The sequence below is a fragment of the Staurois parvus genome, unplaced genomic scaffold (assembly GCF_062004578.1).
Source record: "Staurois parvus isolate SC_StPar_1 unplaced genomic scaffold, SC_StPar_1.0 ptg000814l, whole genome shotgun sequence".
Taxonomy (NCBI): Eukaryota; Metazoa; Chordata; class Amphibia; order Anura; family Ranidae; genus Staurois; species Staurois parvus.
Window position 1 is genome coordinate 1299607 of NW_028318610.1, and position 21504 is coordinate 1321110.

At 45.3% G+C, this 21504-nt stretch overlaps 1 protein-coding gene across 3 annotated transcripts in view; it reads right to left on the bottom strand.

Moving 5' to 3' along the window:
- GRB10 (growth factor receptor bound protein 10) overlaps positions 1-21504 on the bottom strand; it is a 217501-nt gene that overhangs the window by 67402 nt on the left and 128595 nt on the right. For all 3 annotated transcript variants that reach the window (XM_089654934.1, XM_089654933.1, XM_089654935.1), the window contains one exon: positions 19244-19382. In XM_089654934.1, coding sequence (XP_089511060.1) covers positions 19244-19382 — 139 coding nt within the window. The remainder of the gene's footprint in view (positions 1-19243; positions 19383-21504) is intronic.

Below are 21504 nucleotides of genomic sequence, written 5' to 3' on the forward strand. Positions count from 1 at the left end.
CCTCCACTGGCTTCCGATTGCGCAACGGATCAAAATTCAAAATCCTAACACTGACGTACAAAGCTGTCCATCATACTGACCCGAACTACATCACTGACCTAATATCCAAGTACCGCCCAGCACGCACTCTCCGCTACTCACAAGACCTCCTCCTCCCTAGTTCCCTGGTCTCCTCCTCCCATGCCCGCCTCCAGGACTTCTCCAGGGTGTCACTCATCCTCTGGAACTCCCTGCCCCAACCCATCAGATTATCACCTACTCTCCTCTCCTTTAGGCGCACCCTGAAAACCCATCTCTTCAGGGAAGCCTACCCCACCCCCTGCCAACTTGCCAACCTCCTCCACTCTTCCTACCACTCCATCCCCCACAGCCATCTCCTCCTGTACCACCATCCCCTCCCTCCTAGATTGCAAGTTCAAAAGAGCAGGGCCCTCGATCCCCTCATGTTTTGCATTGTATTGGTATTATTCTGTCACATGTTCTGTCCCCCTTTGTAATGTACAGCGCTGAGCGAACTATCGGTGCTTTATAAATACTGTATAATATTTGTTCCTACTAACCATAAAGGGTTACATTTTCACTTCCATTGTCAGCAATGCGGGTGGTTATTACTACCACTGGCACCAGCAATGGAACTTTACTCCCACACTGCAAGTCATGTACCATCACATACTATATGGGCCAGGCCCCTTAGTGTCCTGTAGTTTGTCACCTTGATATTTGAAAATGCATGTCAGCCAGTTTGATTTGCCAATGCCAAGTCTACTCTCTGGATAAAAGGTGAAGCTATATTAACAGCAGCTACTAGCTGCTGTCCACTGGCCTTTCTAATCCCACCCCCAGCATGCATGACATTTTCATGATTACTGAAAATCACTGGGGGGGGGGGGTTAAGGAAAACAAATCCACCCAGTGTTAGATATTCCTTTACTATATATGATATTACATCGCCCTGACCAATGAATTCTGCTTTTTACACCTTCGGTGCCATGGGAAGGGGGATGATGTGGCATGCATAGTAATTGTGTACGTGGCCATACTGCAGGAACAGTTTGCAGGACTTAAAGTGATTCTACAGGTTCATATTCGTTTGTAAAACATGTCTATACTTGTATACTGTGTGTAGTAATTTGCACAGAGCAGCCTGGTTCCCCCTGCAGGCTCTCCTGGCTTCTCCTCCAGGCAGCTTGCAATAGGGGCACCAGCCATTCACACACTGAGCCACGGTTTAAACCCCCCCACTCATTGGCTGACTGGCTGTGATTTACAGCAGTGGGAGTCAATGGCTTCCGCTTGCTGTCTCCGTCAATGAGGCCGAGACCCAGGGCAGCCAAGGCTTTTTTTTTTACCTTTACAACCACTTTAAAGGGGTATGCTTCCAAATCCTGAGCCTATGCTGCTTTGGTGGTAGACAGTGTAAAGCATATAGTGCATGGGTCAGGATTATAGCAGTGTTAAACAAAAATATAATATTGCAGGCTACCAGAAGTTGTGGCTGCATTTTTGTTTCTGGCCGTTTTCACCTGGTGGCCTGGCCAGTAACACCTACTGTATTAGAGTGCCTACACTTTGAAGGAACACAGACATATTTGGACAGTAGCATTGTTAAATCGGGAGGAGGGAAGTGTTAGCAGTACTGCTGAGCGTTCTAGTAGTTCATTGATCTATCATCCATTAACTGCCTGGTCCTTGCCCTACCCCTGTATTGGATGTATGGGCAGAAAGCTACACAGATCAGCAGGAGCCTGATCTGATGATTGCCGGTTCAATGCTTTACAGCAGTAGTCTCCAAACTGCAGCCTGTGGGCCGAATCCCGCCCTTTAGGCGCCATTTCTCCCACTGATACCAACAAGGAGGCACCATTTCTTTCACTGGCACCATTGGGCATTTTTCCTTCCACAGACACCAATGATGGGGCACCACTCCTCCCACTGACACCAATGATGGGGCACCACTCCTCCCACTGACACCAATGATGGGGCACCACTCCTCCCACTGACACCAATGATGGGGCACCACTCCTCCCACTGACACCAATGATGGGGCACCACTCCTCCCACTGACACCAATGATGGGGCACCACTCCTCCCACTGACACCAATGATGGGGCACCACTCCTCCCACTGACACCAATGATGGGGCACCACTCCTCCCACTGACACCAATGATGGGGCACCACTCCTCCCACTGACACCAATGATGGGGCACCACTCCTCCCACTGACACCAATGATGGGGCACCACTCCTCCCACTGACACCAATGATGGGGCACCACTCCTCCCACTGACACCAATGATGGGGCACCACTCCTCCCACTGACACCAATGATGGGGCACCACTCCTCCCACTGACACCAATGATGGGGCACCACTCCTCCCACTGACACCAATGATGGGGCACCACTCCTCCCACTGACACCAATGATGGGGCACCACTCCTCCCACTGACACCAATGATGGGGCACCACTCCTCCCACTGACACCAATGATGGGGCACCACTCCTCCCACTGACACCAATGATGGGGCACCACTCCTCCCACTGACACCAATGATGGGGCACCACTCCTCCCACTGACACCAATGATGGGGCACCACTCCTCCCACTGACACCAATGATGGGGCACCACTCCTCCCACTGACACCAATGATGGGGCACCACTCCTCCCACTGACACCAATGATGGGGCACCACTCCTCCCACTGACACCAATGATGGGGCACCACTCCTCCCACTGACACCAATGATGGGGCACCACTCCTCCCACTGACACCAATGATGGGGCACCACTCCTCCCACTGACACCAATGATGGGGCACCACTCCTCCCACTGACACCAATGATGGGGCACCACTCCTCCCACTGACACCAATGATGGGGCACCACTCCTCCCACTGACACCAATGATGGGGCACCACTCCTCCCACTGACACCAATGATGGGGCACCACTCCTCCCACTGACACCAATGATGGGGCACCATTCCTCCCACTGACACCAATGATGGGGCACCATTCCTCCCACTGACACCAATGATGGGGCACCATTCCTCCCACTGACACCAATGATGGGGCACCATTCCTCCCACTGACACCAATGATGGGGCACCATTCCTCCCACTGACACCAATGATGGGGCACCATTCCTCCCACTGACACCAATGATGGGGCACCATTCCTCCCACTGACACCAATGATGGGGCACCATTCCTCCCACTGACACCAATGATGGGGCACCATTCCTCCCACTGACACCAATGATGGGGCACCATTCCTCCCACTGACACCAATGATGGGGCACCATTCCTCCCACTGACACCAATGATGGGGCACCATTCCTCCCACTGACACCAATGATGGGGCACCATTCCTCCCACTGACACCAATGATGGGGCACTATTCCTCCCACTAATGCCAATGATGGGGCACTATTCCTCCAATACCAATGATGGGGCACTATTCCTCCCACTGACACCAATGATGGGGCACTATTCCTCCAATACCAATGACTGGACACTATTCCTCCTATTCCCCACCTTCCACTGACTACAAGCAGTGTCATTTTTTTCACTCCTAATGACACTGGGACATTTTCTACTTCCTCCAGCCCTCCTAAAGTCTGAAGGACAAAAAAAAAAAAAAATAAAAAATTCACACACACATTTGATTCTGGCTCTTAAAGGACAGTCAGACGATCTCACTCAGCGAGTACATCGGAGTGGGTTTAGTTTGCTGGGTGGCAGTGTTAAGAGTTGCAATTGTAGTTTGAGCAGTGTAAAATCACCAAAAATTTAAACTTTGCAACTTTTTCCCCTTCAGATGGACCACCTAAATACTCCATTGCACTCAGCCAAGAACAAATTTATAGGTAAAAAGGGTGCTAAAAGCTGTGCAGGTGCTCTTTGTGAGTTCGAAGCTAATTAAAAAAAAAGAAATAGTCTGTTGTAATGCAACACGCCTCAAAAGGATAAAAAAAAAGGGTATATAAACAGAGGTGTGAAAGCTCTCATAAAAACTACAAACATAGCATTTTACCCCATCTTAACTGCAAAAACTTTTTGCAGTTTTATCCTCGAAGATCAAAGTGACAATCCTGCAAGTTTAAAGGGTCCTGCTATTTCATACCCAGAATCAGCAACAATATAGATGACCATATGAAACCCCATCAGACAGACTGCAGCATTCGCTTTACACCCTTACATTTTAGATCTTGATTAGAAAGGCCCATAAGACCAACCGGTAGTCTATTTACCACACGGGGTTCTGTGCCGCAGAGCATGTGTGCGACATCACCAGCAGCTACACAGGTAATTTTCTAAACTGTGCGCGTTTAGGAGATATTTACGGTACCAACAGGTAAGCCTTAATATAGGCTTACCTGTAGGTACCCAAAAAAAAAAAAAAAAAAAAAAAAAAAAAAAAAGTTTACCACCACTGTAAGGCACCCCAAGAAGTTAAAAATGCCGCCTCCAACACCTATGCTGACTAACAATATAAAAGGCATTTTCAAGTTCTGGGTGGGCGTCATACGAGGTCCTCCCAGAATGCACTCTCCTGCGCGCCCTTGGGGGCGCACACCCGGCGGTCTCAGTGATCGCTGTGTCCTACGGACACAGCTGATCACGTGATGTGGTAAATGGCCAATCACAGTGGCCTTTTACCACGTGATCAGCCGTGTCCAATGACACGCTGATCACCGGGAAATGCAATTGCCGGTTCTCGGCTGCACTTTCCTCACGCTGTCAGAGCGTGAGGAAAGTACTGCCGAGAACCGGCAGTTGTTGGAGCGGGGATCGGCAGTGATGACCAGTGCCGCCCACCAGTGCCATAATAGAAACAAAAACTTTTCAAATTTTTTGCACTTTTGTTTATAGCACAAAAAGTAAAAGCGCCCAGCGGTGATTAAATACCACCTAAAGAAAGATCTATTTGTGAGAAATAAAAAATGATAAAAATTTCATATGGGTACAATCTTGCATGACCGCACAATTGTCAAAGTGTGACAGCACTGAAAGCTGAAAATTGGCCTGGTAAAGAATGGGGTATAAGTGCCCTGTAGGCAAACGGTTAAAGCCTGTACAGATTAATATTCTAGAATTACACAGAAGATCTACTGCTAGAATTGTTTTCACTTTGACGTTCACAGTGACACCATGTGTGGTGCGCTTGCCATTTATGTGTGTGACCAATGTCCGTATTCTCAAGGTTTCCCAACAGAACATAGCCCAACATTGCTTTTCCACCTCCCTTGGTGCCATCTCTCCCTCAGATAAGTGAATCACATGTACTCGCTTATCTACATTATGTAAAGAAAACATGGATTCATTAAAACAGGCCACCTTTCATTGCTCCGTGGTCCAGTTCTGATGCCCACATGCTCATCGTGGGTGCTTTTGGATATGGATACTGGTCAACATTGGCATCCTGACCAGTCTGGGGCTTCACTATCCCATAAAACCACAATGCCCATTTTTTTTCTGCTTTCAGTAGATCAACTTCAGGGTCAACAGGTTTACTTGATGCCAAATATATCTCACCAACTGTCAGATGCCATTATAACACGATAATCAATTATATTACTGTATTTTTCGCTCCATAAGACACTTTTCCCCCCATAAAAAGGGGGGGAAATGTCCGTGCATCTTATGGCGCAAATATGGAGCGGCCGGTCCGGTATTTCCACCGCCGCCGTGTCAGAATACCGGGCCGGCCGCTCAGCTCTGCAGCGGGACCTTACCTGTTCCTCTATCCAGCGGCGCGCTGTCTTCCCAGCTTCTGTAGTGTGGGCGCTCGGCTTGACAGCCGGTTGCCAAGTGCGCATGCGCAAGAAGCGGTTCTGTTTGTGAATGGTAAGGCGGCACCTGGGACACATGACAGGTCCCAGAAGCCGCCAGACCAATCACAAAGTGCAGCGCTTCTCGCTCATGCGCACTGGGCACCCGGCTGTCAAGCCGAGCGCCCACACTACAGAAGCCGGGAAGACAGCGCGCGGCTGGTGTCCGCAGTCTCCGGTCATCTCCTGCACCGTGTCCGCAGTCTCCGGTCATCTCCTGCACCGTGTCCGCAGTCTCCGGTCATCTCCTGCACCGTGTCCGCAGTCTCCGGTCATCTCCTGCACCGTGTCCGCAGTCTCCGGTCATCTCCTGCACCGTGTCCGCAGTCTCCGGTCATCTCCTGCACCGTGTCCGCAGTCTCCGGTCATCTCCTGCACCGTGTCCGCAGTCTCCGGTCATCTCCTGCACCGTGTCCGCAGTCTCCGGTCATCTCCTGCACCGTGTCCGCAGTCTCCGGTCATCTCCTGCACCGTGTCCGCAGTCTCCGGTCATCTCCTGCACCGTGTCCGCAGTCTCCGGTCATCTCCTGCACCGTGTCCGCAGTCTCCGGTCATCTCCTGCACCGTGTCCGCAGTCTCCGGTCATCTCCTGCACCGTGTCCGCAGTCTCCGGTCATCTCCTGCACCGTGTCCGCAGTCTCCGGTCATCTCCTGCACCGTGTCCGCAGTCTCCGGTCATCTCCTGCACTGATAGGTGTACACACACTTCACATTAGCGAACATTTATTTCACTGGCTAAACTCTGACTCCTGGAGCTTCACTACATCCTGCATGTGGAGCACCTGAAAGCACAACTTGGAGGAGTGGGGGCACCTCTACATGTTTACTCATAAAACAGGAATGGACTAGGAAAATAAAATCTATTACAAAATCAAGTTGATCACTCATACCCTCTCAAATGCATCAGTATGTACCATTATGTCCTCTGGTAGATAAGAATGCTCCACTCGCATCATTCACTGAATTATGGTACATTGCAAGTGTCAATCATGGGGATGAAATTAACATATCAAAAGAACTATAGTAATATTCTACATTAACAGGCCCCCATATTTATTAGCCAAAATCAATATAAAATGCAATTCTGCCCAGATACAAAAGACTGGGAGTGCAAAAAGTATAACAAAGTTCCTTTCTACAAGATTATACGTCAGAAAGGTTTCTATGGCAAGTTCTGAACTACCACGTTTTAAGCACTAAGATCTCAAGAATGACCTCAGCATCTGTATTGTCTGTTAAACTCCAGTGAGCCATTGCAGAGTTTTGCATTGCTGAGGGATAGAACGATGGCACTAGAGGGCTTTCCAGGAAAATCTAGGTCAGCACAGCCACCCAGATTGGATCTCCATGTGGGCAGAACTGGCAGGATGAAAGTCAGAGGTGCACTTCTTGCCAATTGTTCCAAAACCTGTCACTGTTCATTAGCAAGAAAAGCCTGAATAAAATGTGCCCCAGAGCTAAATAAAATCTTAAAAAGTGAAAGTTTTAAACAGGTCTGTGCAATTTTTTTTTTTTGATAACCTCACAAAAAAGTTAAAATTTAAAAACAGCTCAGCATGTTTAACAGTTTTCAGTCTTGTTACATTGAACCTAATGTCAAACTCCAGGCAAAAATCTAAAACCTATTAAACTTCTAAAACATTCGTGACCAGAGCGGCTGCGAATAAAAATCAGCTGGCTGCATGTACAGGGCTGAGCTGCCACTGATGGCCAGTGCCACAATCTGTTTAAGGAGATCCAGTCATCAGGGTGTGGAGAGTGGGCAATGTGACAAACGCGGTGCCCGACCTCTGCCCTTCCAACCAACTTCTGACAAAGGACTGGCCAATCTCACATTGTCACGTATATAATGCCACTCAGCTGCACAAAGCTTTTTCAGCTTCTGGGACCACAATCTAGGTGCCAGCAGCCTAAGAGCTAGTCAATGGGTTAAGTTACCTAAGCAATTAACTTTAAACCCCATACTGTCCCTAGATAGTGAAGCGTTGATGGCTTTGAGCTCATCAACCCTTCACAATATTAGCAAGAACAAATATGAAAAAGATCTGTCTGTACACTCACCACAGACCAGTATCTTCAGGGATTTCTCATACAGTAGCACTCAAGAGAAAGGGATTCCTTAGTTTTGAAAAGTGCAATAAAAGTCTTAGGGACAGTTTTACCAAATTAGGGTTTAATAATGAAATGGGTAAAAAAAAAAAAAAAAAAAAAAAGGGTGCAAATGAAATCTCTGCTAAAACCAAGGACTTTGCAAGTAGTTGATTTTGTGACTTTTTTTTGTAGAGTCCAGTTAATCAAGTAAAAACAGTACAAGTCTGGTTAGGTGCTCCCTGGTTGATGTTAAAATGAGCTGTCAAACTGCTTGCACTCTTTCCCGACATCAAGGGGGTGTGGACAGACCAATTATACAAGTATAGAACCAGCGCCACGGAAAATGTATAAGACAAAAGTAAGCTGCAGAACCTAGCCTATAAACTCATAGGATATACAAAACTTCAAAAAAATAGGTTGCGCTTAAATACATACAAAAGTAGAACACAAAATGTGACAACACAATAAAAATTTTTAAATCAAAGTGAAATCCAGCAAAAAAAAAAAGAAAAGTTCAAAAGTTCAAATAATCTATAATGTCCAATATAATTAATCACCAAGTGAATCCACCACCATGGTTAAATAGAACTCACCAAAGTAATATGCTGATTGTTGACAAAACCAGCATATAGTACTTGTTACTCTGGGAGCAATAATCAATATGGTGACAGCAACACTGAAGAAATGAATGAATATAAAGCTTGGCAAAAAAAAGTGCAATTTAATTGTGTAATTAAGAGTTAGAAATCATAGGTACTTTAACACCTTCCCCGCAGCGGTCAATCTGCTATAGGCTGGACGGGCCACTCGCCGTTGTGACTGGGCGTCATATGATGTTCTGTCAAAATGAGCTGCGTGATCTGTCACCGGCTGGGACACAGCCGATAACATCACTACACTGGCCCGTTGCCAGTGTCATGTGATCAATCACAGCAGATCACATGTCAATTGTACACAATGGATGGCTTCCTGTCATACCATCCATTGTATACGTTAGCTGTGACTGGTCAAGGCAGTCACATGATACAGACAGCGCCAATCATAGCCCATCTATCATGTGATCAGCTTTGCTAATCACAACAAGACTGAATGAATCAGCTTCATTCAGTAATGATTGCAAATATCAATGAAATACATTGGCATTAGCAATCATAATGTGCTAAAAAAGATAAATATCCTAATCACTTGGCCAGAGTAGTCCAATGTTACTATGGTAACATTGTATTGCTTTGATCATAGTGTGCTGAAAAATAAAAATCAGGAAACAAGAAAAAATAAAAAAAATAAATAAAATTGAATTTGTTTTTTCCAAATGTTTCAATTTTCACCAAAGGAATGTAGCAGAATACATTATGACCTAACTTTATGAAGAGATTTGCAAAATCTTATAAAAAGTGCGTGTTTCAAAAGTTTCAGGTGTTTATTTAGCAAAAAAAATTTACTCAGTGGTGATCAAATACCACCAAAAGAAAGCTCTATTGGTGTAAAAAATGATAAAAATTTCATATGGGTACAGTGTTGCATAACCGTGCAATTGTCATGCAAAGGGCGACAGTGCTGAAAGTTAAAAATTGGCCTGGACAGAAAGGGGGTATAAGTGCCCTGTATTGAAGTGGTTAAAAATTTCTGATTTGCAAACCCCCCCCCCCCCAAAAAAAAAAAAAAAAAAAACCAGTAGAAATCCAGTTCTACTGTTAAGATCTGTGGTCAGAGAGGGCTCTTAATGAAGTTAAGTGATTTTAATAAAATAAAAACATCTATAAACATGTTATAGTTACCTTCTTTGTGCAATTGTTTTACATAGAGCAGCCCCTAACATCCTGTTCTAGGATCCCCCACCTGGGTTCCAGGCTTCTCTTCTGTCTTCCCCCATAGCAAGCACCTTGCTATGGAGCCACACGTGCATGCTTGTTCCTGGACTGTGTATACAGCGCTCCATAGACCGTGCTGCCCAGCGGCACCCCCCAGTCCCTCATAGCATTTGATTGACAGCAGCAGGAGCCAATGGCTGCTGCCCAAGTCCCTGTGAGAAGAGGAAGCAAAGGCAACAGCCGGGCAACAGCCCTGAATCCCTGACAGGCTAATGTGTTTAGGGAGGGAGGGAAATGGTGGGGTGTTTTTACCTTAATGCAGGGAATGCATTAGGGGGAAAAAGCAAAACAAAAAAAAAACCCCCAGCTTTGGAACCACATTAATAGTTATACAGAAATCTCCCTCTCCCCCTCTCCATATGTAATGTAATATGTTACATTCTACACGTACAGTAGTCAGGCTTGGATGCAAAAAAAGTTTGCGTTCCCTAGCCTACATAGACTGGCATCTATTCCCACCTTGCAGCACCCACACCCTGCATCCCACCTTGCAGCGCCCACACCCTGCATCCCACCTTGCAGCGCCCACACCCTGCATCCCACCTTGCAGCGCCCACACCCTGCATCCCACCTTGCAGCGCCCACACCCTGCATCCCACCTTGCAGCGCCCACACCCTGCATCCCACCTTGCAGCGCCCACACCCTGCATCCCACCTTGCAGCGCCCACACCCTGCATCCCACCTTGCAGCGCCCACACCCTGCATCCCACCTTGCAGCGCCCACACCCTGCATCCCACCTTGCAGCACCCACACCCTGCATCCCACCTTGCAGCACCCACACCCTGCATCCCACCTTGCAGCACCCACACCCTGCATCCCACCTTGCAGCACCCACACCCTGCATCCCACCTTGCAGCACCCACACCCTGCATCCCACCTTGCAGCACCCACACCCTGCATCCCACCTTGCAGCACCCACACCCTGCATCCCACCTTGCAGCACCCACACCCTGCATCCCACCTTGCAGCACCCACACCCTGCATCCCACCTTGCAGCACCCACACCCTGCATCCCACCTTGCAGCACCCACACCCTGCATCCCACCTTGCAGCACCCACACCCTGCATCCCACCTTGCAGCACCCACACCCTGCATCCCATCTAGTGCACACGCGCCAGGCATAGTCAGAGAATGATGGCCATCCTGCCTGTACGCACATAGCTCCTAGCTCCGTACTGTAGCAGCTCCAGAGTCTCCCCTATTGAGACCAAAATTAGCAAAAACTACACTGCACATAACGAACTGATGGACTCGCACAACAAACATGCATCAGACCTACACAGGTTCAAATCCAGTTTAGATGACCCAGAAGACTGATCCATACAGAAGCTTAACGAGGTCAGGATATCCGCCACTAACAGAGCTGCAATATTACGATTTCTGCATCAGCTGATGGCCAATTTGGCACCAGACGCAAGAGAATATGAGCTCAATCAACAAAGCACTGAATTGCAAAACCAGAGTTTCTACCCAAATAAATCCCTCATGATGTCCTCACCAGAATACACTTTAATGAAACGACAGCCACTAAAAACCCATCAGTGTCAGTGAAATTTGAAAGAATCACTCTTATTCAGTTTCAGTGTTAAATCTGTATACAAGCACTCAAATCATAATATAGTCTACAGATAGGAATACCTGGCAAAAATTATTGGTATCCAAAACAGGGCAACTTGAAGCAGACCTTAAACCACTAAAAGATTAGCACATCTCCCATCAGCTCCAAACCGAATACAATGATAAAGCCTCCATGCCTATGCTACATCAGGAAACCCCCCCCCCCCCCCCCCCCAAAAAAAACAAACCCAAACACTGGCACAGGCTTAAACAGCCCATCCTCCAACGCTATCCAGAGTTTACTTGGTTCAAATGTCTGAACTCTGTCCCCACTCCATAGCAGCAGACTAAGCTACCCATTTCTTCTGGAATTTTTTTTTTTTTTTTTTTTTTTTTTTTTTAAATTGTTAGTTTCCATTACCTTTCCTCTTTCAGAAATGACCCCAAGTCAGTCTACATACTGTCGCTCATTTTACTTTCAACAAAAGGATCTCTCCCGGTGGAATCCCCTCCAAGTCAGGACTCCACACCACACAAATGCTGCCAGCAAAGAGGTACATAGATTTCAGTACATTCACTACCTCTTGCAACCCCCACAATTTACATCTTCTATTAAAACTGAGCACTGACTAAAAAATTCATACAAAGCACATTGCACAACCTATACTCACTGGAATTGGAAAAGAGAAACTGGATGCCTTTAGATGTCATGCTGTGCACTTGCTGGGCTTAGATGGTGTTCCTGTGCTTTTAAAAGCAGTGGTCTCCGAACTGCCCGTGGGCCAAATGCAGCCCTTTGCCTGTCTCTATCCCCCCCAATCACCGTCTCACTTGCATTCAGAGCCCCCCCCATTAGTCTTGCTTGCATTCAGAGCCCACCATCGGAGCTCCCCCCACACCTTAACTTCGCATTGTGGGGGGGCGGGAGGAATTGCAGGGTGGACTCCTGTATGTACTCGCCTGCCACTGTCACCGTGAAGAGGGTGGGAGGAATGGAAGGAAGGACGACTCTTCTGAATGTGCCGGCTTGCCATCGCATTTAAAGCAGGGAGGAGGGCAGGAGGCACAGAAGGTCTCCATTGAGGGCAGAAGCTGCCCAACTTGTTAAAAAGGTGAGAGTGACCCACATGAAAGGTTAGCTCCCCTTGCCCGCTCACCCTGTAGACCTGCAGTGTCACCCTCCCTCCTCCTTGCTCTGAGCTCAGTGGCAAGCTGGTACATTCAGAAGAAGAGTCCGTCCTTCCGGCCTCTTCCCTACTGTGGACTTCAACAGCACTGGTGGCCGGCGCATACATACAGGAGTCCACACTACCATTCCTTCTGATTTCTAACAGCTGCAGGAGGAGAGGAGTCCACATTTAGGCTGCTAAGTGGTGTAGCCGCGGTCCGGACAGGACTGCCACACGGTCTGTATCTGGACTGCAGTTCGCCATTTAGTGATGCCTGCACTAGAACAATTCGATTTAGTTGGAGAATAAAGTTCTACATCCCTGAAAAAAGATGGGCATCCATACAAGTCCTGACCTAATTAATTAAAACAATTCAGGAGCTCCACTAGGAAAATCACCCAGAAGGAATATAGCTTTATTCAAATTTTGCATCTTTTCCAGCACCAAATACAACAGATGTAGCAAATGGATACAGACAAGGGTATATCCTTTCTACAACTAGAAAATCTCATTTCTCGAAAACCTCCAAAATGCTGAAGTGGGAACATGACCTTGGTAAAACTATTGATAACAAAAATTGAGAACAGTCAATATACCTAATAAAGCCACCAATGCACCATCATTGGGAATGGGAACACCAAATACCAAAAGTAGAACAAGAATGGTATCTTGCACCAAACTCAAAAAATTCTCTTACAACTTCTCAAACACCAATTCTTAGTTGCAATGGCTGCATTCATTTTTAGGCTCTCTTCCATTTTCATCTGGTGATCCAACCAGTAAGTCTGTATCAAAAGAAGCTCTCCAGCAGAATGTATCAGTTACAGGGATGAGACAAACCATTTAACTTAATCAGGGATACTTACAAATAATAATCAGTTTTCATTTATGCAAAAGCATCCCAAAAAGGGAAAAAACCTCTGCTGCCAAAGCTTATAAAGTATTAGCTGGGGTTTGGCTTCAATTTGTTAGCGTATTTAAATCTTCTAGTACAACACTCCTAGACAATGCTTCTGTCCAAGGTGCACCCTGTGCGCCTTCATCCAGAGTGGGGGCACTCCAATAAAGGAGATGTGTTACTAGGCAGATCATCAGGTGAAAACAAAAGCCTCATGCAGCCCCCACATCTAATTTGTAAATTAAACTATTACATTTTGGGTTTGATACCATTTTAAGATTGTACTGGGACCAGGGGCGGACTGACAACTCATGGGGCCCCCGGGCAATAGGGGATCAAGGGGCCCCTGTGTCCTTGCCCAAACTCAAAAAAGCCTATGAAAGGTACCAGGGGCATCTCATGGGGCCCCCTACTGACCCCGGGACCTCAGGCAGTGCCCGAGTTTCCAAATTGTCAGTCAGCCCCTGTATAGGGCTGTTTTCACACTGATGCACTGCAGTTTACCCACACTGGGGGTGCAGTGCAGTGCACCTGCAGCTTTGCCATAGGTTTTTATTATATCCTGCAGGTGGTGTACACTTTCTGAAAGCGCACCAAATCCACAGTATAGAATAGAAGTCTATGGCTAAGCGCAGCAAACCCGCAGAAAAGCTGCAGGTACACTGCACGGCACCCCCAGTATGTGTAACTGCAGTGCATCAGTGTGAAAACAGCCCTATACCATTATGCCCAGTGTATTGCTTCACATTACGCCCAGTGTATTGCTTCACACTGACCTAAAGGGCTTTTTCCTGCAGCTGATGCCACTCTGGAGACCACTAGCTGGGATAAGAGGAGGAATTGCAGTTGGTATCACTCTGCATGGGACAGAATCCAACACCAAAGAGGAGGAATCAGCTTATGTACCTCTTGCTCCCTACTACAGCTCCAACTTTACAAGGAGTCCCTCTGCATTGCACACTGATGCTATCGCATGGCGGGCCAGAAAGCCCAGACTGATCTACCAGTCACCTTGCTGCGATCACTTTGTGCAGCCATCTGCTACTGACTGCCTGTACAGTACTGTGCAAAAGCTTTAGGCGGGTGTAAATTAAGAATGCTTTCAGAGAAGTGTTTATCAATTAACCACTTGCCTACCAGGCACTTATACCCCCTTCCTTACCAGGCCAATTTTCAGCTTTCAGCGCTGCCGCACTTTGATTGACAATTGCGGTCATGCAACATTGTACCCATATGAAATTTTGATCATTTTTTTTCTCACAAATAGAGCTTTCTCTTGGTGGTATTTAATCGCCACTGGGCACTTTACTTTTTGCGCTATAAATTAAAAAAAGTGCAAAAAATTTGAAAAAAAAAAAAGTTTAGTTTCTTTTATAAAATTTTTCAAACAGGTATTTTTTCTCCTTCACTGATTTGCGTTGATGAGGCGGCACTGATGGGCACTGATAGGCAGCACTAAAGGGCACTGATAGGCAGCACTAATGAGGTGGCACGGATAGGCGGCACTGATAGACAGCACTAATTAGGGGTCACGGATAGGCGGCACTGATATGCAGCACTGATAGGCGGCACTGATAGGTGACACTGATGATGGGTACTGATAGACGGCACTGACTGGCACAACCCCTGGGCACTGACTGGTGGCACTGACTGGCAGCACTGTTGGGCTGCACTGGTGGGCTGCACTGGTGGGCTGCACTGGTGGGTGGGCAGGCACAGGTGGGTGGCACTGCTGGGCACATGTAGGTGGCACTGCTGGGCACATGTAGGTGGCACTGCAGAGTGGCACAGGTGGGTGCACTGCTGGGAACGGGTGGGCGGGGCTAGTGGGCGCACTGCTGGGCGGAACTTGCGGGTGTCACTGCTGGGCACCGATCATCAGGGCACTGATGATCGGTGCCGATCCCCGCTCTGACAACTGCCGGTTCTCGGCAGTACTTTCCTCACGATCTGACAGCGTGAGGAAAGTGCAGCCGAGAACCGGCACTTGCATTTCCCTGTGATCAGCGTGTCATTGGACACCGCTGATCACGTGGTAAAAGGCCGGTGGGATCGGCCTTTCACCACATCACGTGATCAGCTGTATCCGTAGGACACAGGGATCACGGAGATCAGCGGGTGCGTGCCCCCTGGGGCGCGGAGGAGAGCGCGTTCTGGGAGGACGTCATATGACGTCCACTCAGAACTGGCCCGGCCGCGGTGAAGCCGTCATTCGGCTATGCGCGGTCGGCAAGAGGGTAAAGTGAACAGTAAAGAAAAGAAAAAATACAAAATATTTGAGTGACCACCCTTTGCCTTCAAAACCACATCAATTCTTCTAGGTACACTTGAACAGAGTTTTTGAAGAAACTCAGCAGGTAGGTTCTTACATCTTGGAGTACTAACCAGAAATCTTCTGTAGATGTAGGCTGCCTCAAATACTGCCCATGTAATTCCAGACTATGGCGGTCAGAGCTCTGCGGGGGCCAATCACTTCCAGGACTCTTTGTACGCTGAAGATACAGTCAGGTCCATAAATATTGGGACATCGACACAATTCTAACATTTTTGGCTCTATACACCACCACAATGGATTTGAAATGAAGTGAACAAGATGTGCTTTAACTGCAGACTGTCAGCTTTAATTTGAGGGTATTTACATCCAAATCAGGTGAACGGTGTAGGAATTACAACAGTTTGCATATGTGCCTCCCACTTGTTAAGGGACCAAAAGTAATGGGACAATTGGTTTCTCAGCTGTTCCATGGCCAGGTGAGTGTTATTCCCTCATTATCCCAATTACAATGAGCAGATAAAAGGTCCAGAGTTCATTTCAAGTGTGCTATTTGCATTTGGAATCTGTTGCTGTCAACTCTCAAGATGAGATCCAAAGAGCTGTCACTATCAGTAAAGCAAGCCATCATTAGGCTGAAAAAACAAAACAAACCCATCAGAGAGATAGCAAAAACATTAGGCGTGGCCAAAACAACTGTTTGGAACATTCTTAAAAAAGAAGGAACGCACCGGTGAGCTCAGCAACACCAAAATACCCGGAAGACCATGGAAAACAACTGTGGTGGATGACCGAAGAATTCTTTCCCTGGTGAAGAAAACACCCTTCACAACAGTTGGCCAGATCAAGAACACTCTCCAGGAGGTAGGTGTATGTGTGTCAAAGTCAACAATCAAGAGAAGACTTCACCAGAGTGAATAGAGTGTTCACCACAAGATTGTGGTGAACCATTGGTGAGCCTCAATAACAGGAAGGCCAGATTAGAGTTTGCCAAACAACATCTAAAAAAGCCTTCACAGTTCTGGAACAACATCCTATGGACAGATGAGACCAAGATCAACTTGTACCAGAGTGATGGGAAGAGAAGAGTATGGAGAAGGAAAGGAACTGCTCATGATCCTAAGCATACCACCTCATCAGTGAAGCATGGTGGTGGTAGTGTCATGGCGTGGGCATGTATGGCTGCCAATGGAACTGGTTCTCTTGTATTTATTGATGATGTGACTGCTGACAAAAGCAGCCGGATGAATTCTGAAGTGTTTCTGGCAATATTATCTGCTCATATTCAGCCAAATGCTTCACAACTCATTGGACGCTTCACAGTGCAGATGGACAATGACCCAAAGCATACTGCAAAAGCAACCAGAGTTTAAGGGAAAGAAGTGGAATGTTATGCAATGGCCAAGTCAATCACCTGACCTGAATCCGATTGAGCATGCATTTCACTTGCTGAAGACAAAACTGAAGGGAAAATGCCCCAAGAACAAGCAGGAACTGAAGACAGTTGCAGTAGAGGCCTGGCAGAGCATCACCAGGGATGAAACCCAGAGTCTGGTGATGTCTATGCGTTCCAGACTTCAGGCTGTAATTGACTGCAAAGGATTTGCAACCAAGTATTAAAAAGTGAAAGTTTTATTTACGATTATTATTCTGTCCCATTACTTTTGGTCCCTTAACAAGTGGTAGGCACATATGCAAACTGTTGTAATTCCTACACCGTTCACCTGATTTGGATGTAAATACCCTCAAATTAAAGCTGACAGTCTGCAGTTAAAGCACATCTTGTTTGTTGCATTTCAAATCCATTGTGGTGGTATATAGAGCCAAAAATGTTAGAATTGTGTCGATGTCCCAATATTTATGGACCTGACTGTAGTTCTTAATGACATTGGCTCCATGCTTTGGGTCATTGCCCTGCTACAGAACACATTTAGGACCGATCACATGCCTCCCTTTTGGTATATGAATAAATATCTGCCTGCATCATTTATCCTGACTGAATCTCCAACTCCATTTGCAGAAAATATAATGGACAAAACCAATGAGCGCAGCCAAATATCCATAAGTCAATGTCAACATGGACACTCAACTGAACACGCAAAGTAAAATCCACAATACCTCAAATCAAGTGCAGAGCAATAAAAAAACAAAAACAAAAAATCCAGTTTTTAGCAAGTCCTTTAGAGAGTCCATATACCACCAACCAGCATAAGTATTAGCTTATACAGCAATTCAAAGTTGTGGAATAGGTTTTTTTTCAATTGAAAGGTTAATAATTGATTATAAATTTTGGCACTGGTCATAAGCGCATGAATGAGAGCTCAAAACACAACGGCGAACAGCCGATCAGAAGATAGCCGCAGATGACTGATATCACTGGATAACCCAATCCATCTGCCAGTTGGTGCTGGTGGTATGTAGACGGATTTACTAAAACCTAGATTTACATTTTATTTATGGTTTCCATGTGCAGAAAAGGCAACCTCCAAACTTTGAAAGGAACATCCACCATGCCTCACTGTTGCCTGTAGACACTCCTTGCAAAGCTCTCCAGCCCTTCACGAACAAACTTCCTGCTGCTACAGCCAAATATTTAAAATTTTGACAACATCCAGAGCACCTGTTGTCATTTTCACCACAGTTCCTATCTTCTCATGCATTGTTGAGTTGCTTAGCCTTGTTTCCACATCGCAGATATGGCTTTTTGGCCGCAATTCTTCCATGGAGGTGAATCCTACCAGACTTTTCTGGACAGTAGATGGGTGTACCTGGATCCCACTGTTTGCCAGTTCTGTGCTGATGGCAGTGCGGGACAGATGCCATTGTTGATGGAAGCATGTGTCTCATCTGCTGCATTAAGTTTCCATGGCTGACCTGTGCCTCTACAGTCCATCCCAATCAATGTTGCCAGCAATGCTGAGAAATACAGGCAGATAATTATCCATCATGCCATACCATCAGGAAGGTGCGTCATTGGCCTCAAAATGTATTCTGCAGCAGGACAAGAACGCCAAAATACAGCCAATGTCCTTAAGAACCATCTTGAGTGTAAAGAACAAGGAGTGCTGGAAGTGATGGCATGGCCCCCACATTACTCTGATCTCAACAGTGTTTAGGAGACCAGATTGGAGGCAGCCTACATGTTTTCAAAAACCTATCTGCCAAGTTACGTCAAAAACTGTATTCAAGTGTACCTAGAAGAACTGATGGCGTTTTGAAGGCAAGGGGTAGTCACACCAAAAATTGATTGTGAATTGGTAAAAAATAAACCATGATATTTTTGAAAGCATTTTACTTTACAGCATTTCTCCACACCTGCCTAAAACGTTTACACAGTACTGTATAAAAGGATAGATTCTATATTGTGAAGCTAGGACGTACTTAAAATAAAATGCCAAATTGTTCTCCAAGTGACCTAGAATATTATTCCAAGCACACAATGATACCAAAAAGGTATAAAATGTTACATTTCCCACAAGGGACTCCTTACACACAAAGGTATATAATCAAAAATAATCAGAGCTTAGGTCTCTTTAGTTTTGGTGATACTTACACTTTTTTTGCTGGCAGGCTGATTTTGAGGTAATGATCCTGGTGCAAGCACTGGAGAACCTGCAGGTGTGCAAAGCTCTGGAAATGGATTTGGAATTGCTGGCAAAGATGATGTGCGCAGTTGTTCCTCTTGTAGACGTCTGCATGGAAGAAAAAAAAATGGTCCTCAAGAAATGATAATTAAGAGGTCTTGAAAATGTACAGTAAAAAAAAAGAATTAAGTTTATAAAAAATATATATATACTTTGTCAATATAGGTGGGCTGGATGAATAATGTATTGCTGTATGCAACCTATTTCCAGAAATTTCACATGTAGAGCGATCAGATAGATATCATTGGTACATAACTTCTGTCTATCTCTGGATGGAAAAGCATCTGACAACTTACCTGATTGAAGGCTGGATACGCTAGAATTTTTTTTTTTTTTTTTTAAATATACTGTTACTTACTCTAATGCAGTTAGCATAACTGTTTTGCATAACTGTTTTGCATATCCATTATCTGGTGTTTTGGCAATTTTTGTATATTTTTTCCTGTACAGTCCATTTTGCCTGGATGGATGGAGAAGTGAGCTACACTAGCAGAGTGGTTTGGGTCCATGTGTGCTGACCATCGCCTAAACCACAAACCTAGGTTTGGGCACTGTAAATAGACAGTATATCCTTTGTAGTGTTTACTACTAGAAATTATCCCAACACTTCTATGTTAGGAGTAGAGTGGCGTTTCCTTTGTTTAGCTTTGCTACGAAACGCATGGGCTTGTCCCTGCTTCTGACTGCCATTTCTAATGCATTGCAAGTTGCTTAGGGCATTTTGCAAGATCATACAAAACTGGGCATTTTTGCACTTAGCAAACATTTAACAAAACACATTCAATGATCTAATTAGTCGACCAAAATGGATCAAAAATGGTAATTTATTGTTGAGGTTTACACACAATGATTTTTAATATTTATGACCAGGTCCCATCAGATCAAGGTGCTAGGTTTCCTTTCATTTTTTGGTAAACAGCAGTGGTCTCCAAACTGTAGACCGAGGGTCAGACGTGGTCTCGTTTGCCTATATCCAGCCCTTGGGGCACTATTCCTCCCACTGAAACCAAAAAATACACCATTCCTTTCACCAACACCAGTGATGGGGCACTATTCCCCCACACTGACAAGGATGGGACACCATCACTGCCACTGATACAAACAATGAAGAAGCATTCTTCCCACTGATACCAATAGGTGTTGTGGGCTTTTGAATCATGTCTCAAGAATATGACTTTTATCAAGACATAATGTTATATAGCAAACAGCTCAGCAGAACCGGATGTTAAGAGTTAATTTTGTCTTGGTTAAACCTTCAAGAATTCTAGTTAAAGAAAAAACCTCATGAAAAAGAAGAACCCTCATAAGACCTCATGGAAAGACCTGACATCTGAAGAAGATCTCTGCTGAAATAACTACTCTTCCATCTTTTCAAACTTCCTAAAACTTTAAACCTCTAAACTTATAACTTCCTACATTCTCCCCTATTGAATCTCTCACTTGCCTATATATCAGTCTAAAGGCGTTCCACTGCCAGCTAAATCCACGGGAGAGTTGCCTAGTCTGACGTCCGGGTGTGGTGAGATGTTTATTTGATTTGTATTAATTACTTTCTCTGTTGTGTAGAATCATAAAATTACCTTAGTGTATTACAACAATATTGGATAGTTAGATATATGTAGTCAGATACTGTGTTACTGTTAAAAAAAATTGTTTATTGCCATATTATAAATTTTTCCATATTTCATAATTTATTGAATATTAATAACCAGAGTATCATATATCAAGGGCTTACTTCTTGCAAGCCTATGGCCACGGCATGTAAGAATATAACCTTTGAGATATTCGAAATTATTAATTATTAATAAATTTAATAAATATCATATCATTTAAATTTGTGATTGATGTAATTAGTTAGAGACATTATTAGTGTGTCTTACATTGGTAAGATATACTTTTGATTGTGTGTACCAATATTCATTTATCACCAGTCTTTTGTGTTTTGTGTTAATATATATATAATTTTTGTACATAAATAAATTTTTATATTTATCTATTATAAGGCAAATTTTGTGTGTATGGTACGAAATCATATTGGCTAAAAGAATTCAAGGTACAATAATAAGTGGTGATCAAATTATCAAGGTGTCCAAATTATTGGTTTACTAAATATTTGCCGTATTTTAACGGCTGGAGGCACTGTAATATTTCATCTAAGGGAAAGGGACAC